Source organism: Rissa tridactyla, chromosome 1 (assembly GCF_028500815.1).
Source record: "Rissa tridactyla isolate bRisTri1 chromosome 1, bRisTri1.patW.cur.20221130, whole genome shotgun sequence".
Classification (NCBI taxonomy): domain Eukaryota; kingdom Metazoa; phylum Chordata; class Aves; order Charadriiformes; family Laridae; genus Rissa; species Rissa tridactyla.
Window position 1 is genome coordinate 152798235 of NC_071466.1, and position 24651 is coordinate 152822885.

The following is a 24651-nucleotide window of genomic DNA, read 5'->3' on the forward strand; positions in this document are numbered from 1 at the left end:
GTGGTGTGTGGGGAGACCCTGCTCCCTCGCAGGGACACACACTGCCACAGGCAGGAAAGCTTCTGAGCGCTGGCGGACTGAGGACTTCTCTCCCATGGTGTCTTTCGCAGGTGGTGTATTTCTCGGCCACCTATCCCTATTTCATGCTCTTCATCCTCTTCTTCCGGGGAGTCACGCTGCCAGGAGCCAAGGAGGGGATCCTCTTCTACCTCACGCCCGACTTCAGAAGGCTCTCCGACTCCGAGGTTTGTAGCCTAGTGCAGAAAGCTCTTACCTCCTGGTTGTCTCCACATTAGTCTTCCCCGGGCACTTTCCTTGAATATTTTAAGTATTAAAAATGAAATGGAGTATTTCCCCATTGAAGCAGTCACAACCCTCACAGGCTGAGACAAAACTAAAGGGCAGGCCCTTCGTGGGTGGAAATCTGTGCAGCAGCTCTGCTGTATTTGAGCAGTGCTATTCATGGCGTTTGAGAAGTTACCCCAGCAAAGGAACCTGCCCTCTGGGCTGGGAACACCTCATTTCACTGACTGTCCCAGGTCTGGTGATTTGATCTTGATCTGGCAGTCCCAGAGAAAGGACAATGCGGTGTGGGGAGCTCAGAAGCCACACAAGCGCAACAGTGCACACAGCGGCAATTTTTGGAGGTGCTTAGATGAGGAGTGGTGGCCAGTAACATTGCCTTGGTCAGCGGAAGGAGGTCAGGGACCCAGGAGGAGCACAGAGGCTTGCAAGAGCCAAGAGTTTCAGGCTACACAGACTCTGCCTTTTGCAGCAGCGATGCTCCCGTGGCTCCAAAGGTCACCAGTCACTTGTGCAACAGGACACCCATAATTTCCCAAGGAGTCCCAATGATCCCTCTTGCAGGAAACTCACTGAAACCGTACTGCCAGCTGCACTAGAAATAGGGCTCTCAAAATCAGAAGAGTTGTTTAAATACTATGCAATTAAGAAAAGAACAGTCTGTCCCCTTTTCATCTGCCTTCTAGGCTTTAAGCCCTCAAGGCACCGGGACCAGCTTTGCCAGGTGTCCTTTGGAGTTATTTGCACAAGAAACTCCACATTGGAAAATCAAAGACACGCTAGTGAAGAGGAATGGAGGGGATGAGCACGGGATGTGGGACTCCGAGGGGAGAAGCACCCCTCGGGGGGAGCGGCTGTGAGAAAGCGGGCACACGCGCACACACACACACACAAATTCAGATGATGCACGAGTAATTTCTGACCTGCACCAGGGGCGGAGGGACATGGTTCAGAAAACGGGATGCATGATGCTTCCTCCCTCCTGGAAGCAGCTTCAAGCCATGGGTTTTGGAGGGCTGGGGATGTATGACTGGTGCTGAGCCAGGCTGCGCTCTCGATGCACTTGCCACATAGGAAGGATGCAGAGCCCCTGCTGCTGCTCCTCCTCCTCCTCTGGGAGGCAATGCTCTCTAGCCCACTCCTTCGTGACAGTGCAAGCAGGAGAGGCATATCCCACATCCCTGACTCAGTGCCCTGTGTTAAAGGCCCCTGGCAGCCCCCTTCCCATGGGGTGAGGTGCAGGGTCCTTGCTGACCCCACAGAGCTGCAGGATGAGTGGTGGCTCCAGGAGGCAGCGTGCTCCAGCTGTGTCTGTGTGACACAAAGGCACAGAATCACCACCCCAGAGGTGAAACAGGGTTGCACCAAACACCTCTGTTGCTCTCCTCTCTGCCTCCACCACCATCTCGGAGGCCCACCTCACCCTGGAGAGAGATGTTCTGAAAGGTGCAGAAAAAAGTCTGTTCTTCAGACTTGTTCAGCCCGGTTGGCAGTAGCACAGCTACAGGCTTTAAGGTGGCTGCTGTGACACTTCCAGACACTGGCCCAAACATTTCCTTGGAGCTTGGGTCAGCAGCCAGCATTGTGGGCACCCATGGCCCTAGTGACAGCGTGCTCACAGGTCCTAACACTCCAGTGGGCTGGGTGGCCAAGCCCATAGACCCACAGTCTCCATCCAGCTCCCTCACTAGCCCTGCACTGAGCTGCTGCAGGACAAATATCTGCAACATGGAATGTCCCCTGCTGCACTCCTCTCCCGGCTCCTTCTCCACAGGTCTGGATGGATGCGGCCACGCAGATCTTCTTCTCTTATGGCCTGGGGCTGGGATCCCTGATTGCTCTGGGGAGCTACAACACTTTCCACAACAATGTCTACAGGTCTGTTGGGTTTTTTCCAGCCTCCTGCGTGGTGGGGAGTGCTCATGGGTGGGGGAGGGGGTCACGGTGAGTCTGGGGTGCCTGATCTCCGACATCTCCTCACTCCCTAGGGGACTCTGTGATCGTCATAGCAGGGCTCCCCACCCGCAGGACACTTAATCCCCATGATGCCTCTCCATGGCACAGGAACTGCTCTCAACAGGGCTTGGGTTTTTGTTTACCCCACCCTTCACTCCTGGCCTCTTGTTAGGGACCTGCAGGTGGCTTCTTTTCTTTCTTTCTCTCTTCCAGAGACTCCATTATTGTCTGCTGTGTAAACTCCACGACAAGTGTATTTGCCGGGTTTGTTATTTTCTCTATTGTTGGCTTCATGTCGCACATCACGAAGAAGTCGATCTCAGAGCTGGCCTCCTCAGGTAAGCAAAAATCCAGGGTCTACTGCACCAGCAACCTTTGAGAGCAATTTGCCAGTGAGCATGGGATGCTCCCAGGTCTTTCCTCACCGGGACCCAAACATGTAACCCCTTTTTGCACGGCCTGCTACCAAGATGTGTCTCACGCACTTGTGGCTGGTCTTCATTGCAGTATGGCTTCAAGGGGCATCTCCTCCTGCTTTTAATGTTCACCTTCTTTTAATGCTGAAGTTTCATGTGCTTTTGCTGCAGTGAAATATTTAGGACATTTGCTTTCTGAGGCCTGCCTACAGAGAATAGATACTGCCTATATTTTCAGTAGATGTGCTCAAAATTTGGAGTCCCTCTTCCATGTGAAATTTTGAAATTTTAATCTCAGAATAATTTTTTAACCAGGATAGGACTGTGTCTTTTTGACATATTTTGAAATTGCTGTCTTCCCAGAAAAAGCTTTTATCTCAAGAAACAGCATTTTGTGACGGGAAAACAAAAAAAGACATCAGGAAAGTTATAAACAGCTCTGAATATCAGTTTATCTCTCTAGCAAAGTGCTGCGGCTCCATTTGGAAGCAGTAATTTAATGACTGTCTTGCTTGCAGGAAGAGAAAAGGCAAAGCCTTGCCAGTCATTCCTGCCTCACCAGCCTACCCCTCCGCACCCCACTGTGTTGGTGTGTCATGGGCGAAGGCTCAGGTGTTTCTAGCTCCTATATCAAATACCTGCAATTCTTGACTGTGATTGTTGTCTCTCTGTTCAGCTGTGGCCCTTAGCTCAGACTTCCCGTCAAACGCTTTATAAACGTGGGCTCATCCCTCTTCTCATTACCACAGGCCCTGGACTGGCTTTCCTCGCCTACCCGCAGGTTGTCACGCAGCTGCCCCTGTCCCCGCTCTGGTCGATCCTCTTCTTCTCCATGCTGATGATGTTGGGTCTGGATAGTCAGGTGAGACGACCCAGGGACAAAGTGGGGTAAGATATGAAGATATCTTCAGATATGATGGTGTTGTCCCCTTCTGCACCTTGGTACAGTGATGAGCAGGGTCTTTTCTTGCTCTTTCTGGTGAGACACAGCTGCATGAAACAAAAGGTCCTGTGTGGTCATCGCCTCTGCGCTCTTCCCTAAGGTAGACATATACTGGTATCTGACCACTACCCAACGCACCAGTCCTTGTCCTGCTGCCAATTAAAAATAAGAGTAATGACCAGCTTCCAGCAGCCCAGCAGAACCAGTCAGCCGTATAAGAGACAATCACCACGTCCCTATTCTCCGTTCAGATCAATTTTTGTCCCTAGTGAAGTGCCGGTGCTGCTGCCTGGGCACAGCATGTCCCCATCTTGCTGGGTGACCCTGGCAGCTCTGCTCACAGGGTTTAAGTAGAGCTAGCAGGAAATTATCCCTGCCAAAATGCTTTGGGGCAAGGAAAAAAGGAAAATGATTTCTTTCAAGTAATAACTGCTTTGTTCTCATAAAACATGATTACCTCACCCCCAAAATCGGGATGTGAAATAAGGGAAATCAGTATTAACTGCTTCATTCCATGCATTCATGGTAACAGTTTGTGGTCACAGAATCACAGAATGGTAGGGGTTGGAAGGGACCTCTGGAGATCATCTAGTCCAACCCCCCTGCCACAGCAGGGTCACCTACAGCAGGTTGCACAGGAACGCGTCCAGGTGGGTTTTGAACGTCTCCAGAGACGGAGACTCCAGCACCTCTCTGGGCAGCCTGTTCCAGTGCTCTGCCACCCTCAAAGGAAAGAAGTTCCTCCTCATGTTTAGGTGGAACTTCCAATGTTCAAGTTTGTGCCTGTTACCTCTTGTCCTGTCCCTGGACACCACTGAAAAGAGCCTGGCCCCATCCTCCTGACACCCACCCTTTAAGTATTTATAAGCATTGATAAGATCCCCCCTCAGTTGTCTTTTTTGCAGACTAAAAAGACCCAAATCCCTCAGCTTTTCTTCATAAGAGAGGTGTTCCAATCCCCTAATCGTCTTTGTAGCCCTTTGCTGTACCCTCTCCAGCAGTTCCCTGTCCTTCTTGAACCCAGGAGCCCAGAACTGGACACAGTACTCCAGGTGCGGCCTCACCAAGGCAGAGTAGAGGGGGAGAATGACCTCCCTCAAGTCATGGCAGCTCTCTGGGTATTTTGTGAGAAGCTCAGTTTGAATGCTTTGTATTTCTTTACGGTGTCACCTTGACCAAACTGCATTTCCTGTGAGGCAAGAAAATGTCGTTACTTTGGCATACTTTCACAGGTTAGGGTAGAAAGTCTCCATCTTCTCTACTCCCAGGAGCTGGGAGGAGCATCTCTGCACCAGATACCGGTCTCCAGCCAGACCCAGTGCTCTGGCGCAGCATCCACAGCTTGTGCTGAGAAAAGCACTGATGCGGCATTTGAATTAGGGCTGCGAGGATGGCAGTGTGATGCAGTTGTTTTGGCATTGTTCTTGATAACAAAAGTGGCCCCAGGCAGAGTTGAAGCAGCCTGGCCTGGTTCGTGGGTTGTCGCGTTAAGAGGACTGTAGTTGCGATACTTGTCTGTCAGAGTCCCAGGACTTCCACTGATTTACTGTCAGAGTCCCACCAAAGGACTTTCACTGAATCAGATTCACAAATAATCGAAATTAGTTATTTTTATTGAGACCGACAGTTGCAGATTCGAGATTGCCGTTGATAAATTCATTAACTACAATAGCGCTACTTAATTAAGGTTAGTATTGCTAGCAAAAATAATGATAGTACAACAACCCAGGGTAACATTCAGCAGAGGGTGAATGGCGCAGCGCTTACCCAGAAAGGCGTCCCTGCCTGGGGTGGAGGAAGAGAACACAGACCATCCACTGGTCCACCAGGTATCGAGTTTCTTCTCTCCCAATTTAACAGTCATTTTCTCCATCCTTTTATCCCCCAAATTACGAGGTTTCCCTCCCCTAGGTGACGTGTAGCATGATTTGGGTGGAGAGATGAGTGCTATAGTCATATATGTTTAGCATGATCTCTAAAATCCTCATTAGCATATACAGGGGTGTCAACTTTAATATGCATTTCACAGGTAACGAGGCAAAGGTCAATTATCGGGCATGGTAGTAGCCTCTCAAGGAAACCAAGAACTACACAAAGTCTCTGTTATCTTGATTTTACTGTCTCTGCTGACGAAAAGCAGGGCTGTCCTGGCTCCCCAAGACTACCCCGTCATTTATGTATCCTGTGATAGCCAGACAAGCATTCACTCCCCTGGGTTGCACAAGAGATAGCAAAGCCAGCCTTAATTGCTCTTTGAGCACAGAGACTTCACCTCATAGTCCATATTCCACATGGGTGAGCGGAGGTAGATCCTGGCAGAAGGAAGGAGCCGTGCCTTGGGAAAGGCTGGCGCCTGGGTACCCTGTCTGCTTTGCCATCAGATAATTCTTACAAGATATTTGAGGGGGAAGCAGCTGGACGTAGCAAAAGCCCCCCGCAGAGCCCTCACAAAATAAAAGAAATCACGGTCTCTGTGTTTTTACAAGCGGTGATAGCTTTTTTGTGATAATTCCTCATAAAAGTAGCTACCCAGTGAAGCAGTGAATTGCAGCGTGCCTCCCTTTGGAGGGCGTCAAAATCAAAGGCTCCTTCAAAAGCCCGTGCTTGGTCTGTCACATCCTCCCCTGTGCCCATGTGCTCTTTCCTCGCAGTGCAAACCACCAGTGCAAAATGGATGCTCTCGTGGATTACAGGTAGCCTTCATAAGCCCAAGTTTAGTTTGTCGTCAGACTCAGGCCTGTTCTTGAAAGGTCACACCTGGTTTCCAGGAAAATCTAATCAACCAAATCTGGTTTTCAATTATGGCACACTCCCATAAACACATCATAAAGTTCACGTCTGCGTTACCACAGACATTATTTGGCAAATAATTTCAAATAACAACTAAATGTTCCAAAAGAAGCTACATTTACAGAAAAAAAAAAAAATTACTCTCCATGGATTATTCACTCAGCACTGGTAAATAGTTCGATACATGACAATAAGCCCGCTAAGCACTGTGTGGAATTTATTTGCTGCATTTGCTCCTCAAAAAAAAAAACAAAAAACATTTGAAATTCTCCAAGTCCCTTCTGACAGCTAGTCTCGGAGGGCAGGCAGTCTGTGGGGGGTTATCATTGCCCAAAGGAGGAGGACGAAGGCGGCAGGAACGAAGCATCAAAAGGAAAACAAGCTTTTAAAAAAAGCACAGATAAGTACATGTGAAGAAGCTTTGTGTCTGCATGCTGGAGCTCTGATTCAATCAAAGACATAATTAATAGCATGGCAGCTTATGCATATAAGACGAATCACACAGGCTGCAACAACGGCTGCAATCACATTTACATTTTGAAGTGTCCAGTTAAATACTATTCGTGGTATTTGCAGACGGTGAGCAGCTGTTTTTCATTTGGTCATTCATGGCTGGGCCATCGGGCATTTCTTGCACCCTGCGCCCCCAGGGCTGCTGTGCTGGGGCTGCCCCTTGTCACCAGCCGGGCACGGGGCTGTAGCAGAGCGGAGATGCTGGGGAGCCCGGCCAGCGAAGGAAGGCAGGGCTGAGATCTGCATTTGCAATGCAGCAACCAGCCCCAACGATGGTGGGAGTAGGTCCACCCATGTCCATTAGCTTCGACAGCGAGTCTTCTGCAGAGGCAGCGCAGCTACATCTGCCTCTTTCTGCCAGGGTGCTCGTCTCGTCTGCAGCTACTTGAAGGGGATGGATGACCTATATTGATAGACACGCGCCTCCCTCCTGTGGCCCCACTCGCCGCTCGTGTGCCTTAATGTTCACTCTGCCTCCCATCCATCCGGGTTTTAGCTCTCTTGCGTCTAGACCCTCTTGCATAATATGCTAATGCTTTCTTTTAACCTACCAGTTTCCAGGTCAGTCATTTTCTCCCCAGGGGAGCTCGCAAGCCTTGTGACTGCAAGCCTGCGTCTGTCCCATGTGAGGCCGCCTCTCACAGGTTATTCATGAGGAATTCCAGCTGCCAGCAGCGAGACCCACTCTCTTGGCCCTTTGCTGCACATCTGGCGGCTGTGGTCGATCCCCCCGTGGCCCTGTGGGTCCCGCTCAGGGTGCTCTGCCTGGCTGAGGAGGAGATAGCAAGCCCCTGACACTAGGAGAGGATGGGAGACAGATTTCCATTTCACACTAAAGTGCCACCTATACTGACTACCAAGCCCAGATTATCGGACCCATGAGCTTGTGTAATAATTAACCCCCTGAACGGGAGAAAGAGCAAAGGAGAAAAGTGAATGGAAACAAAATCTTTAGGAGAGAAGCAGTGTCATGGGGTGAGGCATGAGGAAGAACAGAATATGTGCTAAAAATTATGGCTGGAGAAGGTGAGAAAAACGAAACTTTTTGGAAAGCTGACTTAAGTGTATGCGCGCGTGTGTGTACGCACGTGTCTGTGTCCACCTGCACGCAGAAGTGCGTGCACAGGGCAAGGCTGAGACCAGGAGGCATGACAGTGACCCGGATCCCCATCACTCCTGAAAGCAGCACGCTTTCACCCAGGTGCCTATTTATCTCGTGTGAGCATTTCAGGTTGGGTATGCAGGCTGGCAAATGTGGACACAAGGCCAGCCAGGGAGCCACCGTCCCCAGGGCTGGGAAGGTGAGCCTGCTCCATCTGCATCATCTCTGAGGCCTGAGGTTGGCATGAGGCAGTTTTCAGTAAATGGTACAAAGGCCATCGCCTTGTTTATGGCTAGAAAAAGCAGCGTACCGCCATTAGTTTCCCCACCTCATCCATTACACATTACACACCAGCTTAATTTTGATGTGAGGCAAAGAGATTTCAACTCACTTGGTAGCCCTGGTGCCCATCACCCATTTCCCTGTCTTTCTCTCTGTGCTTTCCCTGACTTTGATCCCTCTTTCTGCACCAAAGGGCTGTTGGTTTTACTCCCTTTCGTTATCTGAAGCATCTTTTTCTTCATTTCTTCTCCACTGGACACCCCTGACATCCACCCTCTGCCCCTGACCACTTCTGCCTCCCCTCCAAACCCTTTTCCCTCTTTTTCTTGCCTGATGTTAAACCTCCTGGCCCTGCCCATGTCTCAGGCAGCACCTGGCCATGCATCCACGTGGAAGGAATAGCTTTCGACAGTGTTTTTTTTGTCATGCCGGCTCTTCACTCTGTGGTGCCAGCTTAGTCCTGACTCTTCCAGACAACAAGCCATGTGGGATGGGGTGAAGAGCTCGCTGTCAATGAGTATAAAGGCAGCTTAACCCATGCCTGAATGGCAAAAGATACTTTAATAGCACTTGTGTCCAACATAAAAGGCTTAGCTCATTAAAAATCCGAGTTGAAGCAGTTGAGCTTTGATGCTGTGGGAATGCCAGCTTTCCACACTGCACTGGGCAGATATAAAAGCCTGGGCAGAAACATCACCCTTTGCCTTTCTCTGTCTCACATGGAAGCCAACCCCAGCAGCTAGAGGTGTCCAAGTTCTTCCACTGTCCCTCCCAGCTATAGGCAAGGCTCACACTCCCTGTTTTTCTTCCATACATCTTTCCAGCCCTCCGGTGCTCTTTTTAGTCTACATACCTCTACCTCCACTCTAGGGTTTTTTTAATTCTTGTCTCCCTATTCAAAGCTGAATCTGAAAATGCCAGCACTTTCTAGAGCGCTCTCCCAGGGACAGGGAGGTCCCTGACATCCAAGAGCAATGAAAACTCTTTCATTTTCATTTTCATTTTCAATGGCTTGTACATTTACTGAGGGCAACCAGGGAAACTAGGAGCTTGGTGCCCTCATAAACTTCCCAGTTATTTTTGCTAGAGGCATGATGTGCTCTCCCAGAACTCTCTGTTACCAGTGGTCTCTGCGAGTGAAATATAAAAGTGAATCTCACAATTTAACAAGGAATAGGAGGGAAGGATGCACTTCGCATATATACAGTCCAACTGTCCTCATGCCATAGGGCAGAACTAGTAGGAAAGCTGATCTGAAGGTAACACCCATGGGGGGTTCTTTATTTGTTATGGTGCAGACAGCACTAATACACTGTTCTGGGTATAGCACTGCTCAAGCCAGCCAGGTATTTTCAGCTTTAGAAAGACCATGTGCTGTGAGGATGGGCTTTTAATGTACTGCATGAACTTAATGCAGTGTGCTGGAAAAAACGTGAAATAAAGTGAAGGACTGGGTAGTCGGAGATGTTGTTATTATGTACATGCATGTAAGACTGGGCAGTGGGTAATGCAGCTCCTTAAGGAGTATTTTACATCATTGAACAGAACAAGAGCTGCTGCAATATGCTGGGAGGAACACACATGGGAAAGGTAAGAGCAAGCAAGGTCCTACACGTGTCCCAGCAGCAGACAGATGCATTGCTGGGACAGAGAGAGCCTTGTAGCACGCAAGAGCAAGGCGGTGGTGGGGAGGACCTAGAGAGTTCGGGGGAAGGAAGAGGAGGTTTTCCACAGGAGGCAGAAAGCGGAGATTTATCTCGGCTAAGATTTTAGGTATTTAACCCTGGTGCTTTTAGCTCCCTCTGTATTCATGGAGGAGGGAGAGAGGCATTTTTCAGAAGGTGTTTTGGACCAATTTTGTGCAGAGGTGCCTCCTTTTCTATTGTCTGAAGAGAGCATGTTATGCAATGAGGCTCCCAATTTTGGAGTTAAAGGTAGGAGGTTATGATGTCAGGCTAAGGTACTTATATATGTCTTTGGTGTATATGTTTTCCCATAGTTCTGCACTGTGGAAGGGTTCATTACAGCCCTGATGGATGAGTATCCTCATCTCCTGAGAGCCAGGAAGAAGGTCTTCATCGCAGTAGTCTGTTTCATCTCTTATCTCATTGGATTCTCCAACATCACCCAGGTACAGATAGCCTTGCTTGTAGCTCCATTCATGGCACCTCTCTAGTCACTTTGGCATAGCACAGCAGCACCAAAAGCTTAGGGAGAGGTGTCAGCACACCTGGGAGCCATCCTAATGCTGGATAAATGGGCTTGCTCATCACTGCAACATCTCAACTGACTTAGGATGCTTCCATAATTTTTACCACCATCCTGTTGTCAGTCTGGCTCGTTTTTTTGCTCTCTGCAACAAGGGTTCAAGCCACCAGAGCCCAAGATGAGGGAACGCTTGGTGCAAAGGGTTAAGGTAACATAAAGAAGACCAGTCTGTTGGGGCCCTGAACATCTGTGGCTGAAGCCAAGGTTCACATATCTGGAGGTTAGGGCTGAGTGGTCTGGAGACCACTTGTGGAACACTGTAGGTTCATGAGGAGGCAAGGCAGCAAAACTCCTTGCGGGGGGCAGAGCTTACTAAGTTAAGTGACTCCATCTAAAACAGAGAAAAGTAAGAAATCTTAGTGAATCTCTGCTTTTCTCGTTACCCTTGGCCATGCCTAAACAGGCCAGCTAATTGTCTGCAAGAGCACATCAGTTTTGCTGCTGGGAACAAGACTCCAGTGGAAAGAATTGGAACTCTGGCTCTACTGTCCAAGGAAATTAACATTAAAGCCAGCAGACACAGTTAATAGCAATCCAAGGAGCCAGCTGATATTGTCAACCATAATCTATAACTAAACTCCTTGACCCTGGTTTTGTCTCCTCAGGGTGGCATTTATGTCTTCAAGCTGTTTGACTACTACTCAGCCAGTGGCATGTGTCTTCTCTTTCTTGTCTTCTTTGAGACCATCTCGATTTCTTGGTGTTATGGTAAGCACAAAAGACCGTGCTCCTTTGTTTTCTCCATGGGCACAGTGAGTTAATTCAGAAGCTTCCCACAGTGAAGCCAATGAAAACTTTGCAACTGAAAATAGCTTTGTCTGATAACTCCAGAAAATCAGGAGTGGAAGGCTGTCATCACACTTCTCCAGGACACCACAAAGGCCTCTGCGCAAACTGGCAGATGCCTAGGGTCCTGCCCTCTGGTCCTTCAAGAGGACACCAGGAACATGGAAGCTGCTAGCACAAATTTTTGTGTCGCCTACCCCATCACCTCCAGTTAATGCTTCTCATGCGACACCATTATCACCCTCTTGCTGTGGCTGGCCCGTGCTGTGTCACGAGAAGAGGTGATGACTATGGTGCTGAGATGGGATTGTTTCTTTCAACGCTCATTTCTTCTTGTAGGTGTGAACAGATTTTACAGAAACATTGAAGAAATGATTGGCTACAAACCTTGCATCTGGTGGAAGATCTGCTGGGCCTTCTTCACTCCTCTTGTCTGCCTGGTAAGAACAGAGGCTTCTTATGTACAGGAGTGGATTCAGAAGGACCTCTTACTTTGGATGGGCTGTAGGGGAAACACTGTGTTCTCAACCCAGTATAGGTCTGGTACAAGGTGGTTCTAGGCAGACCTGAGATGGGTAGAGTAATGCAGGAGCCTCTGTCACTCAGCCTGCTGCAAACCACCCATAAGAAAAGCTCTAGATGATTGTTTTAATTGAAATTATGCCATCAGTTCTTCACTCTGCTTCCTGAGATGCCAAAAGATAAGCAAATAATTTACTGTTTTAAAAAGGTATTATTGGTTCTGGTGAAGACTCTCAGCTACTCCAGTTCCAGCCCCAGCCCCTGATAGGCTTGTCAGAGCAAAAGACATCAGCAAATGTAGTAGAGCTGACTGCAGAGCAATTTAGGTTTTGCTGGTTCCTGCACTTCCAGCAGATGTACAGAGAATGGCGTGAAAAGGCCAATGATAGGAAGATGAAGACTCCTGAGACCGTGTGTGATGATGCTGTTAACTTGCCTAGAAGCTGGTGTGGGGGCACTGATTGTCCAAATAGTCTGGTGAAGAAGGAAATCAGGGGTATTCCAGTTCTAGCTTTTTACATAGGATCATTGGGGGAGAAATGATTTAAAATTACCAGCTGGTGGGCAGAGAGCATCTAGACTAGTTTAAGGAGCTGTTAGGTTGCTGTAAGACTCTTGGGAGCTAAGAGCATAGTGAAGGAAAGAATGGATGGATGGACGCTGATTTTGCTTGCCTTCACCTGCGATGGCTGGTGCTCTTTTCCCAGGGCGTGTTCTTCTTCAGCGTGGTAGAAATGACCCCCCTGACACTGGGAAAATATGTCTATCCTGCGTGGGGACAAGGCATCGGTTGGCTTATGGCTCTGTCCTCCATGGTACTGATTCCAGGATACATGCTGTACTGTTTCTTCACCTCAACGGGGACTCTCCGGCAGGTATGAACGTCTTCACCACTCCTCTTATGCTGTCTGCGTAGAGTAAGCCCCCCGCTGAAAGAAGCCTAAGAAGAACCAAGCAGACTCTGCTCTGACAAAGTTGTCAGAATGCTTCAGGTCGGTGCTGCAGGAGCTCTGCTCCCTGCAGGAGGTCTCAAATCAGCCCCAGCACACAGGATGGTCTCTGGCGACATAGGCTCGCTGGAGAGGACTTACAGGCACAACTAGGCACTAACATGTCTAAATGGCTGGGAGTACTGCTGAGAAGCACGTGACTGGCTGCATCTGGCCAACTGGGTAGACCTCCAGGTAGTTTCCCCTTAGGTCAGTCTGTTGTCCCTCATTGAGCTTTATGTTGTCACCATCACAAAAATGGAGCCCTCTTTGCCTGGATATCTCTTTGGTGCAGGCGACTGGAGCCCTGGAAGAGACTGGGAAGAAATCTTTGAGGTTTCTTAACCCAGAGAAATCCCAGTTCCCAGAAGTCCCTGGCTATGAGTGTGGTTACTTGACATGTCTCAGCAGAGAGATCAGTGTCCTCCAAGCGTGAAGCTTGAAATATCTCAGGGCTAGGACCTGCTAGTGACAAATGTGCACAGCAGTAGTTTGTCATGTGCTTTGTAAAGGGCACTCAGTGAACAAGGGGTTAAGAAGCAATGCAGACTTTTATTGAGGACCTGTAACACCAACAACTCTGATCTTGTTGAAAACATTTTTAAAAATAATTTGAGCAGGGTTTTATGTAGCAGTGAATCATGAGTCTCTGTATGTCATACCTAGTAATTACTGTTAAGATTTTATTTACAGTGTTGACATTCAGTCTTGAGAGCACTGTGCACAAAGTCCCTGGCTCGATGCTGTCTGCTGCGAGCTACAGGTGTAAGAAGTCACCGCTGGGGTGCTGATTTACGGCTTTCCCGGCTCAGCTGAAACAGCCGCCAGACGCCATCTAAATCCCATGAGTTTGCTTCGTGGATACTGTATTTTGAATAAGGTTTAATTCAGAAAGGTTTTGGCTGGAATTGCTGGACTGAGGTCAGCTTCAGGGTCTCAGCCTCTGAGGTCAAGTTGCAGGTGGCGTTGACTTTCCGTCCTCCCTGCTCTCCATTTGGATGGGCTCTGGAGGGGGAACAGGGCGGGTTTGGTGTCTCAGATCTGCTTTCAGTTTCTGGTCTCTCATCTGAGGCCAAGATTAGGTTCTTGCCATTTTGTGTTGAAGGCCAGAGGCAATTCCAATAGTACATCCTTTCTCAGCTGTTTCGAGGGCTTCTTATCCCCTCATAATATGAGCTGGAAAAGAGGGAAAAGGGAAGACCGCAAATACAGATATGGCTTCAACCCTTTGCTTGGGCTCAATCCTGTTTCCAGTAGGGGTTGTGAGAGCATGTCCTGGCTTCCAGGGGCAGCTCATGAGCGTGTTTCCCCCCATGCCCTCAGCACCTCCTGCAAACCAGCAGTACCAGTCAGCAGCTGGTGTGCGCCCTCTCTGTCCCGCTCTCCCTCTAACAGCACCCACGCATGTCAGGAGACCCAGACCTCCTCCCCACTGTTCATAGACCCAGGAGTGAGCAGCAGATGGCAGCAGGAAGAAAGTAGGCTTCTCTCTGTGCGTGTGTGTGTCAGTACCAGAGAGACAGAGAGAATTTTTGGCCTTTTATATGCACAGATCCTGGATTAGTTTGTAATAGAGCTGGAGCTGGAGGGAAATTAGATGCCAACGCTGAATAAAGTGGTTTTGACAGACAGGAAAGATTACAAGTCATTTTGATCCTACTGAGCATGAATGTGAGGGGAGAAAAAAAAAAAAAAAAGAAAGACCATGAATGGCAGAAACAGCTCAGTGAACATTTCAGGGACTTCACCCAGCAACAGCCACTTCAGCCGTATTGGAGAGCAGGAGCTTGTTTCCCTTTGCTGGGAAGAGCTTCTTCCTGACTTAGTGATGTCTATTCAGGTCAGGCTCGATCCTCCTCTGCCTTCTGTTCTGCAACTTGCGGCATTAGTCCCTCCCTGACAGGGAAAAGTGATTCATTCTTCTTCATCACTCCTGATGCTCGGTCCCCACGCCTCCAGTAATGACTTGCCCCGCCATATTTCCCTGGGTTCTTCTTTCACTTTACTTGACTCTGCAATTTTCATTTGATCAGCTCAAGGTGACAGGAACTGCTGCTGGTGCAGAGGTTTGTGCAGGCAGACCAGTCTCGTCTGCATCAGCGGCACAGACCGCAGCCTTCTCAGCCTGCTGTAGCTAGTTAGCGATGCTTTGTAGTCTACCCCAGTTGAAAAATTACGGAAACTGGGAAAACGGGTCTGCCCTGAAGCCTGTGACGTTGCAGGTCTCAGTCCTACTTGCAGCTGCTATTGCCTGGTAACGGTTTGCCTGTGTTGTAAGGGTATTTCAGATAAAAGGAGGAGCTGCTGTGCTGAGTGCAGCACCAAAGCAGAGGTAACTGGCAGAGGCAGGCGGTGGATTGCTGAACGCTGATGGAGGAGTAACTCCTGCCACACACACTGTCCTCTTCCCTATAACTAGGGCCACCTCTGAGGCTTGGGGTGAGGGATCACAACCCTCAGACACTGCCATGCCCCAGCTGTCCCACCACTGTTTCCCCTGGTCCCCCAGCTGACGCTCTCTCTCCCTTCATTCCTGGGCAGCGTTTGCAGCAGATGACACAACCCAAGCCAGAGGTGCACGCTCAGAACAATGGCCTCCAGCTGAAGACGTCCTTGAACGGGAGGGTCTTGGATGCCCCCGTCTAGGAGGAGAGCTTGGACCTCCTCGCCCTGCCCCGTAGCTGCTCGTGCCATATTGTCCCTCGAGCTCCTCCGGCACAGCTCGCTGTCCCCGGCTCCATGGTGGCTTTTGCTTGTTGAAAAGAGGACCTGGCGGAGGAACACTCTCGCATCTCTTCCTCCCGTCCTGGCTTACCAAGGCCCTGCACGAGCTGCCACCAGGGCGTTGTGTGGTGACCGTCTTCATCCTGCAACATCCTGGTCCAGGCTCTCAGGCAGGAGCGGCCAGTGCCCAGGTCTTCCTTCTCCTGACAAGAGGTGATGTTTCTAGAGAGCTTAGACTGATGGCTGACCACTTCTCTGTTCTTCTTCTTGCCTTGCCATGTGAACCTCTGCAGAGCATCCCATAGCACACAGCTGTGCTGTCACCCCGGAGAGCCAGCTGGCACCAGGTTCAATCCCAGATTGTTGTTGACTGATCTTGCATAATCCAACACCAGCAAATGTATAACTGGAGGGGATGTGGCAGAACAAGGGGTTCCAGTGAGGAGTCCAGCATGCTGGTAGCTGTAGGACATCACCCCAAAACTAGAAAAGGGCTTCAGGACAGTGAGTGCTGCTCACGGGTGCCATGTTTCAGCCCTGCGCAATCTCCAGCCATTATCACCACATCCATCGGGGCTGGCACTGTGAGGTAGAGCCTAGCAGAGTAGGCAGCCTTTTTCTTCTGGAGCGTCCTGCCCTCTCCAGCTGTGTGCAGTAGCCACTCCCTGACCCTAAAATGCATTTAAGAGGGCTTTTTCCTGGAGGCTGGAGTTTTTGCTGGAGGCTGTCCTGGTCTCCTATACTGACCGTGCTCTGCTGCAGTCGGCTTTGTGCAGAGGCAAGAGGTCTCCCATGTGACAGGGAGACTTTCCAGCACTGTGCAAATCTCCCCCCAACTGGAACAGGGTAGTTCCTGCCAAACACCCTCCCTGGGTGGGAAGCAGTAAGATGCAGCTTAGTGCCCACGGGTGGTTTAGCTTATACCTTTTTCAGGAAGTGGCAACATCTAAATCCCAGCTGGTGGAAAGCCGGAGCTCCTGAGGGAGCCGGTAGGATGTAGACACCATGCTTAAGCCCACCCCTGTGAACCAGTGCTGACTTCCCTTGGGAAGTGCCTGTACAGCCAGCTGCTGGCGCCGGCACATCGCGACTCCCAGCAGCACACGCATCACAGGCGGCCGTGAGCTGTTGTAGAAGATGCCGGAGAAGGCTGGGAAGTGTCTCAGAGCAGTCCTAAAGCAGCAGCACATTTCTTGGCTAGAAAGCCTTGAGAAAGGAGGTGGCCCATCATAGCACCATGTGCAGGTGTGACAGTGATGCTCCTGTTTGTGACAGCCTCCCAGTGACCCCACAAGGAGACACCTGTGTACTCAGAGCATTTGATGAGCACCCGTCATACGTGTGCACACACGGCATGGTTCAGTGCCAATTAGTCTCTCCCTTCCTGTGACACCCTGACAGCATCACCACGTCTGCTCGCACCTCCAGGTTCAGCTCAGAATCAGTAAATTCACACAGGAGTGTCCAGGAAAAGGTATGTCCCAGTCACACTTCCTACCAAAGGGTCTGGTCTTGTAGGTGACATGCTGAAGTCCCCCAGGGGTCCCACCCCAGGTGCCAGCTGAGTGATGAGCCTTCACGCAATTGCCCTGCACTCCCACAGGAGCCGCAAAATCACAGAATCACAGAATGGTAGGGATTGGAAGGGACCTCTGAAGATCATCTAGTCCAACCCCCCTGCCAAAGCAGGTTCACCTAGAGCAGATTTCACAGGATCACGTCCAGGCAGGTTTTGAATGTCTCAAAATGATGCAGGTTGGCCCCGTGCTGCCTGTCCCTGGGACCAGCCAGTGCACGGGGCCAACCTGCTCTTCTGCTGGCCTTCCAGCCTGAGGATCAGCAATGTAAAGAGGAAAGAAGTTGTGTGGTTAAGGCTGAAGAACCTTTGGGGTTGGGTCCCCTGCCAACTCACCAATGCATCTCAATTAAAGTTGCTTTAGATGTGTAACCAATTTGTGTTTGTACACATGGCACATCCTGTGTCCCAGCTCTTAGGGGTCATGGCTGCCAGGCCTTGAGTGCATGTTTGGAAGTCCCCAACATCATGAGCCACGATCACGCCCTGTCCCGCATCTAATCGTTAGAGTGTTTGCCTCAAAAAAATCGTAGCTGTTAAATAGACACAAGGAAATGCTGAATTTACAGGCTTGATTGGTTGTAATGCCGAAAGCCAAACACCGAAAGCTGCAATCATAGTTCATCACAATTAATCTCATCTAGTCACAGACGTGTCATTTTTCCTTGTCCCGTAATTGCCAGCACTAGCATAGCTGAAATTTTCTGTTCCATTTCACCTATTTTTATAAACTGAGGGATAAAGGAAACCACTCTTTATATACATGTATATACTTTGAGAGGGACATCTGCGTTGAAAACAGATGTTAACCTCTGATTTTTTCAGTAATGACCTTTACTAGAAACCTACTTTTGCCTGTACATCCAGATAATGTATCCCCCCCCACCGCCCTTAAATACAGACTGAGAGTTGCACAGGTGGGTGATGGGCAAAGGAGTCAATTCTTGAGTGAGGCCTTAAAACCATGGAAGACCCCAATTTTTCCAACTTCATTGGGGCAGCTCAGGTCTGAGGTAGAACAAATCAGTGTCAACAGTTATTTTTGAAACTCTTGGCCAAAGAGCTTCGTTGCTGGGAGAGCCTGTTCAAAAGGTTGTACTGTCCAGGTTGTTCCTCCAGGGGAATGGAGAAGGAAGGGTCCAGACAACAAAGTCCCTTTCCTGGTTCCTGAGGAAATCCCTAAATCTACACTTCCTTTTTGCTGGGATTTTAGTCCCAGAATCTCTCTGACTCGTGGCCTTGTGTGTGGCAGGTGCACTCCAGGTGTAGCAGCAGGGGCTACCCCACATACGGGCTGCTCATAATAACAGTGTTTGATGATATTTAAACATTTGCTTAGTTTTCTGTCTGTGACCTTCTCCTTTGTTCTCCCTCCTGCCCTGCTCCCTTTCATTCTCTTGCCTCACTTCTTCCCCACTGTCACCCGTCCAGTGGAAATTATCTGCCTCAGCTTGCTTCTTCCTACTTTTTTGCTTCTACTACTGTCAGTTTACAGCTCTCCCTCCTTTATTTTCTCCTTTATGTTCTTTCCTCATTTCTAGCTCTCTCTACTATTGCCAGCCTCACTTCCCTGCTTCTCTCATGCGCTCTCCCTCCGGCCTTATTACTTATTCCTGCGTGCCTGTGGCTCAAACTCTCGCTGTGTGCGTGTTCAACACTTCTGCCTGCTGAACGCTGGAGCTCAGGAGCTCAGGACCCCATGGAGGAGCTCAGCTTTTCGCAGGATCTGGTTCCTAAGAACCAATTTCCATCCCAATATCAAAATTATAATGAAGTTCCAGCTATCTTCTCTTCCTCTTTGTACCAGAAAGTGCTGTGCCAAGCAATGCTGTCTCTGGGTATTACTAGAAGAGACGTTTCAACCCATATTCCACCAGTCTCTGCTGAGCTGTGCCTGTTCTGAAAGGTTTTGTGGCCTTTCCTGTTTTTGCACTATTTTATTTCCACCATGAATGCTTGGATCTGTGAAGTCTGGCATTCCTAACCTTGCAGGGAGGAATTTGCCCTTACTCGAGCTCTGTCTGATTGACTGATCCTCTACTCCAGCATTTCAAACTCATCCCATCCTTAGTGCTAGAAGAGCCTTCCCACCTCCATTGCATGCGGGTTTCCTCCTAGGGAGAAGGCAGGGGTGGGATCGGCCCCTCGAGCTCATCTCACGCCTCAGAAATGCCGCTATGGGCAGGTCCAGCGACGCAGCTGTATTGGGGCGTTGACTTTTTGATGTCAGGCCTCGGGTAGCAGCTGAAAGGCACGTGCCGTGCTCGGTGCCAGCGATTCCTCTGTAAGAACCGCTTTCGTGCCATTCCCACGGTGCATCACCTCTGCTGACCGCCGCTCTGCTCCTCATTCCTTCTGGCCCACCCAGTAGAGAGGACATGTGCGTGGCCAGTGGGTGGGACGCTCCCCTCTCCCCCATGCTGTGGTTCAGAAGGGGATCCCATTCCCCTGTGCTCACCTACCTCGCTCCTGCCTTTTCTCTGCCCCCTTGCCTCCCCCCAGCACCCGCTGGCCTCTTCCTCCCACCATGGGCAGCCGCTCAAAATAATCCCCCGTGAAACCTCTTAATTCTAAGGAGCTATTTAGGGAGCTGTACTCAAATCCCTCCGAAATTCTCTTTTCCCTGAGGGCTGTGAAAAATAAAATAAATGCCATTGCCCCCACCCTCACTGCAGCAGCGGGGGATGATGGGGGGCGATGGGAAAGGCAGGATTGCTTTGCTGCTGCTCAAGAGCCGCTCCCCCTGGAGATGTGGGTGTAATCTTCTCCCCCTGGAGAGGGGAGCTCTTCCTGCTGCCATTCTCCCAGATGTTCTCCAACAGCTGGCAGCTGGTTGTAAAACACGTGTGGCACGTCCACAACAGGATACCGATGCCGTGTGGCGCTGTAAGGCTTCGGCTAGCCGACTGCCGCGTTGCTTGTAGTCTCTCCACACCTCTATTAAACGATGTGTTGGGTGCAGTTGTGCTGTGCGTCGGAGGGTACCCTCAAAGCCGGCGTCCTTCTGGATGAGCAACTTGTCCTTATCCCTCTCCTGTCCCGGGGGGAATTCTCTCTGGGACCCTGGTTGCATTTGGTGGTGATGGACAAATGGGGAGGGGGGTCTATGCCACTAAGGGGCACAGCCGCTGTGGTTTTGCTTGTATTGAGGGCAGTGGCCCCACGGGCTACCAGGTCACTCATGGCGACAGAGCTTGCACCAAGCGCACTGCCTGCTTTCCTCAGGAGCTGAGAGCATGGATCATGGCGCTCAGCGCTGGATGACAATACTGGCACTGGAGGCCAGGTGGTGTGTCCATACAGCATGTTTGTCCTCTCCCGATGTCTGATCCCACCTGTGTACAGCTCCAGGTATTGATCAGAGTCTACCTGAGCAGCTCAGGGGTAGGACGAAAAAGCTTGGAAGCTCTGAAATCTACTGATGACACGTGGGAGCTAGGTCTTAAAAATGAGTGCAAGGACCATGCTGATCATTGCACTGCTTCAAATCCCTTGGAAAGGCAAGAGAAGCAATGTCAAGGGAGGGCTGAAAGATGGGAGGGCTCCTGTGGGGGCTGGCTATCATCTCCCCTCCACCATCTTGTCCACAGCAGCAGCTCCATCCTCTCGCTCTCCTGTCTCACCTTCTCTAGCAAGAGGCTTGCCTGCCCCTGCCAGCTTTTCTCTCCTCAGCCCTGCTTGGTGCCAGTGACTGGTCAGCCCCAAATCTCCTGCACTGCCTGTTGCTGGGCCAGGGAATGGCCACAGTGGGCAGGCTGGCAGCAAGCAGTGGGGTAGGATCTTCAGAGTCTGGGGTGCCACCCCCTCCCTGCTCACCCAGCCACTCCTGTGCAGGGTCCGTGCTTCCTCTTTCCCAGGAGACTCCCACCACCTCCGTTAGCAGCCCTTCTGCCTGGTGCGGGCAGCCAGTGCTGTTTCATTGGCATCTAACAGGGGGTGTCAGATGCTGTCCTCTACCCTGCTGACAGACTCCATTGCCTCAAAGGAGGAGTACGAGGATGCTATGAAAGCAAAAGCCACAGCACTGTACACCCCATGTGTCCAGTACTATGTCCAGCTCTGGAGCCCTCAGCACAAGAAGGACATGGACCTGTTGGAGCAGGTCCAGAGGAGGGCCACAAAAGTTATCAGAGGGCAGGAGCATCTCTCCTATGAGGACAGGCTGAGAGAGTTGGGGATGTTCAGCCTGGAGAACAGAAGGCTCTGGGGAGACCTTATAGTGGCCTACCAGTACCCGAAGGGGTCCTACAGGAAAGCTGGGGAGGGGCTGTTTGCAAGGGCATGTAGCGATAGGACGAGGGGCAATGGTTTTGAACTAGAGCAGGGTAGATTTAGATTAGACATTAGGAAGAAGTTCTTTACAATGAGGGTGGTGAGGCACTGGCACAGGTTGCCCAGAGGTGGTGGCAGCCCCATCCCTGGAGACGTTCAAGGCCAGGCTTGATGAGGTTCTGAGCAACCTGATCTAGTAGAAGATGTCCCTCCTTACTGTAGGAGGGTTGGACTAGATGACCTTTAAAGGTCCCTTCCAACCCAACACATTCTATGATTCTATGGTTCTACGATTCTATGTTTTAACAGCTTTCCTCCACTTTCTGCTTCTTTAATAGTATGTTAAAGTGGTGCTTGTGGTCAGAGGTCCAGGCAGGTGTTGGACATGCTCAGAGCTGCACAGGGGCAGTGGCTTTGCCACCCTGGCCCTCAGGGTTTGTTCACCCCATCAGGAGCAACCCCCGGGGCTGGTGTCTCTCCCTCCAGGGCATCAGGTGCCCTCTCCAGCATAGGTCCTCTCATGTCCCCTCCCATACCCCAGTGGTGTGCATCAGGAGGGCTGCCTGCAGGGCCATGTGGCATTTTCCCTGGCTCTAGTGCTTGCCCTGGCACATCCCAAGGGGCTGGGACCCATGTGCAGCTGTTAACAGCTGGATAAAATGTTTTGAGCCCCACGGCCACGCCCATGGGGAAGCCCCAGGTGGTGTCCCCAGCGCAGACACCCGAGTGAGTGTCAGGGGACAGGGTTGACATCCTGGTGTCCCCACCACAGCGCTGGCTGAAGCAGCACTACTGAGGGCAGCGTGGGGCTCCTGCCAAGCAGCCGTCCATCAACCCTGCAATGCTGTCAGCCAGGAAGTGTCCATGTCTGGAGACGCTCAGGAGAGGTTAGTGCTCTCCCCGCCGATACCTGACAGCCGTGACGCTGATGGAGATGCCTCCCGACAGCCCGGCATGATGCTGCTGCACTGCCAAGAAAACAGCACCGGCCATGGCTGGGGCCCTGGGGAGCAGCCCTGGCCCCTCGGCTCGCTGCAGCCTGGCCACGGGGGCAAAGCCACAGCCACTCACAGGGGAGCACATGTCCCTACCACGGCCCATGGGGACGAGTAGCCCTCACCCCCATGGCTGTAGGCTTGTGCACAGCAGCCATGGAGGGGTTCATCCTGGCCGTATTCCTGTTCCACAGCAGCTTTCTCCAGGGACCTCTGGGGGAGTCCAGGTGTTTGTGCTTCCAGATGAGAAAACCCAATTCAGCAGAAGGTGTCTGAGTCACTGGTGTAATGATAGCAGGGAGGGGCTGGCCTCAGAGGGCTCCATAGCCACACCACAGGGCAAGTAACCTACCTGGGGGACATTCCTGCCCGGACATTGCATCCGCCAGCAGAGCAGGTGTCATGGTTTAATTCCAGCCAGCAACTAGGACCACGCAGCTGCTCACTGACGCCTTTCACGCCCCTCCCCAAGTAGTGTAGGGAGAAGAGGGAGAAAAGAAAGGGGAAAAAAAACCCCAAAAAACTCATGGGTTGAGAAAAAGACAGTTTAATAGAACAGTAATGGAAGTAATGGAAGAGGATAATAATAATGATAGTAAAAGAATATACAAAATAAAGTGATACAACACAAGTTGCTCTCACCACCCAATGATCAGTTTCCCAGCCCGTCCTGAGCAGTGATCACAGATTCCCGGCCAACCCCCATTTATACACTAATAGACATAACAATATAAATAACATACATTTATACACATCTATGGTATGGAATATTCCTTTGGCCAGCTTGTCCTATCTATGATCCCTCTCAGCTTCTGTGGGAAAAAGTCCTTGACTAATGTTATCATTACTTAACAGCAACTAAACCAGTATGTGTTATCAGCATTATTCTCACATATATCCAAAACACATCAGCCACTAGGAAGAAAATTAATTCTGTCCAGGCTGAAACCAGGACAGCAGGGCACGGCTGCCTGGCTGGATGTTTTTCTCCCTTTGAAGGGTGAGTGGCTCAGAGAAGGCTTTTGGCCGGTTCGCACTGCATTGTGCTGTTTGGGAAAACACAAACACCCGCGCCATGACCCTCTAAAGAAAAGCACCCACGAGTTTCGTGCTGACGCTGCTGACCCAGCTTCAGACAAAAACCTGCCCCATATTTGTCCAGATATGGGGTTCTTCAGTGCAAACTCAGCCCTTGCCATCAGCCTGAAGAGCGGTGCCTCCCATCTGCTCAATGGCTCCAAAGCTGCATACACAGTCTTGGAGGTCCATCAGCCCCTGCGCCGGCCCTGGGGGATGAGGGGCAGGACACGGGGACACCCAGGCCTCAGCATGCCTGCAGTGCTGGCCACCTGCCCATCCCCAAAGAGCTCGTGTGCTTTCGGCCACAGCTTGCCCTTGTCAGCATGGCTAAGCCCTCCACGCCTGCTTGTGCATCCCTCTCTGGCACATGCTGGTGGACACCAGTGGATGCGTCTTTAAAAATAACTCCTCTGTGGGGACAAGGACAAGAGCCAGAGAGGGACAAGCACTCTTGGTGGGAAGGGGACAACATCCCCCTCTGCCTCTCCCGACAGTGCCATGACGTCCCAGCCAAGCGGCTGCTCCAGGTCGGTGCTAGCCCAGCCCCATGGCAGGGACCTGTCGATGTGCTTTAGAAGCACGTTTGGTCCTGCAGGAAGGAGAGAAAGAGAGCCGGCATCTCTGTCCCCCCTCTGCGCTTACAGCAAATGAGGGGATTAGGAATTATAATCCAAGAGCCTTATTTTAAAGCAGCTTTTCGGCTCTGTGAGGGGAACTTCAGTGTGATGCTCCTAGGGGAGCCGGGTGACAGAGCAGCTGTCACAGCCCCAGCCGCCGCAGGTGCTCGGGTAGCTGAAGCTCAGTGGTGCCCACTGGGATCTGGAAGGGGCTGCACCGGGTGATGCTTGGGCAAGGAGAAGGGTGTAGGGGAGAGCGAGGGTCTCTGCAGCCCAGGGGGTGTCCCGTGGCTGGGCATCTGCCTTGACACTGCGGAGCATGTCTGAGTGCTGGGCAGGTGCTGCCGATGGATTTTTCAGGGGTTTCTGGATGCTTTGAGCTTTGAAAAGAAAGAAGGGTCTATTTCTTTGGGAGTGGAAGGCATTATTAGCCACTGCGTTAGCCACCACCATTTAAATGGGAGCGTGCTGGGTGGGCAGCACAGCCATGGTGAGAGATGTGCCACAGCCCGGTCCC

The 24651-nt window shown here is 50.9% G+C and overlaps 1 protein-coding gene across 1 annotated transcript in view; it reads left to right on the forward strand.

Moving 5' to 3' along the window:
* Positions 1–24651, forward strand: part of LOC128914855 (sodium- and chloride-dependent GABA transporter 1-like) — a 67261-nt gene that overhangs the window by 23144 nt on the left and 19466 nt on the right. The window contains exons 7-14 of the mRNA XM_054214521.1: positions 111–245; positions 2078–2181; positions 2473–2597; positions 3425–3537; positions 10305–10436; positions 11179–11281; positions 11699–11799; positions 12589–12756. Of these exons, the coding sequence (XP_054070496.1) occupies positions 111–245; positions 2078–2181; positions 2473–2597; positions 3425–3537; positions 10305–10436; positions 11179–11281; positions 11699–11799; positions 12589–12756 (981 nt within the window). The remainder of the gene's footprint in view (positions 1–110; positions 246–2077; positions 2182–2472; positions 2598–3424; positions 3538–10304; positions 10437–11178; positions 11282–11698; positions 11800–12588; positions 12757–24651) is intronic.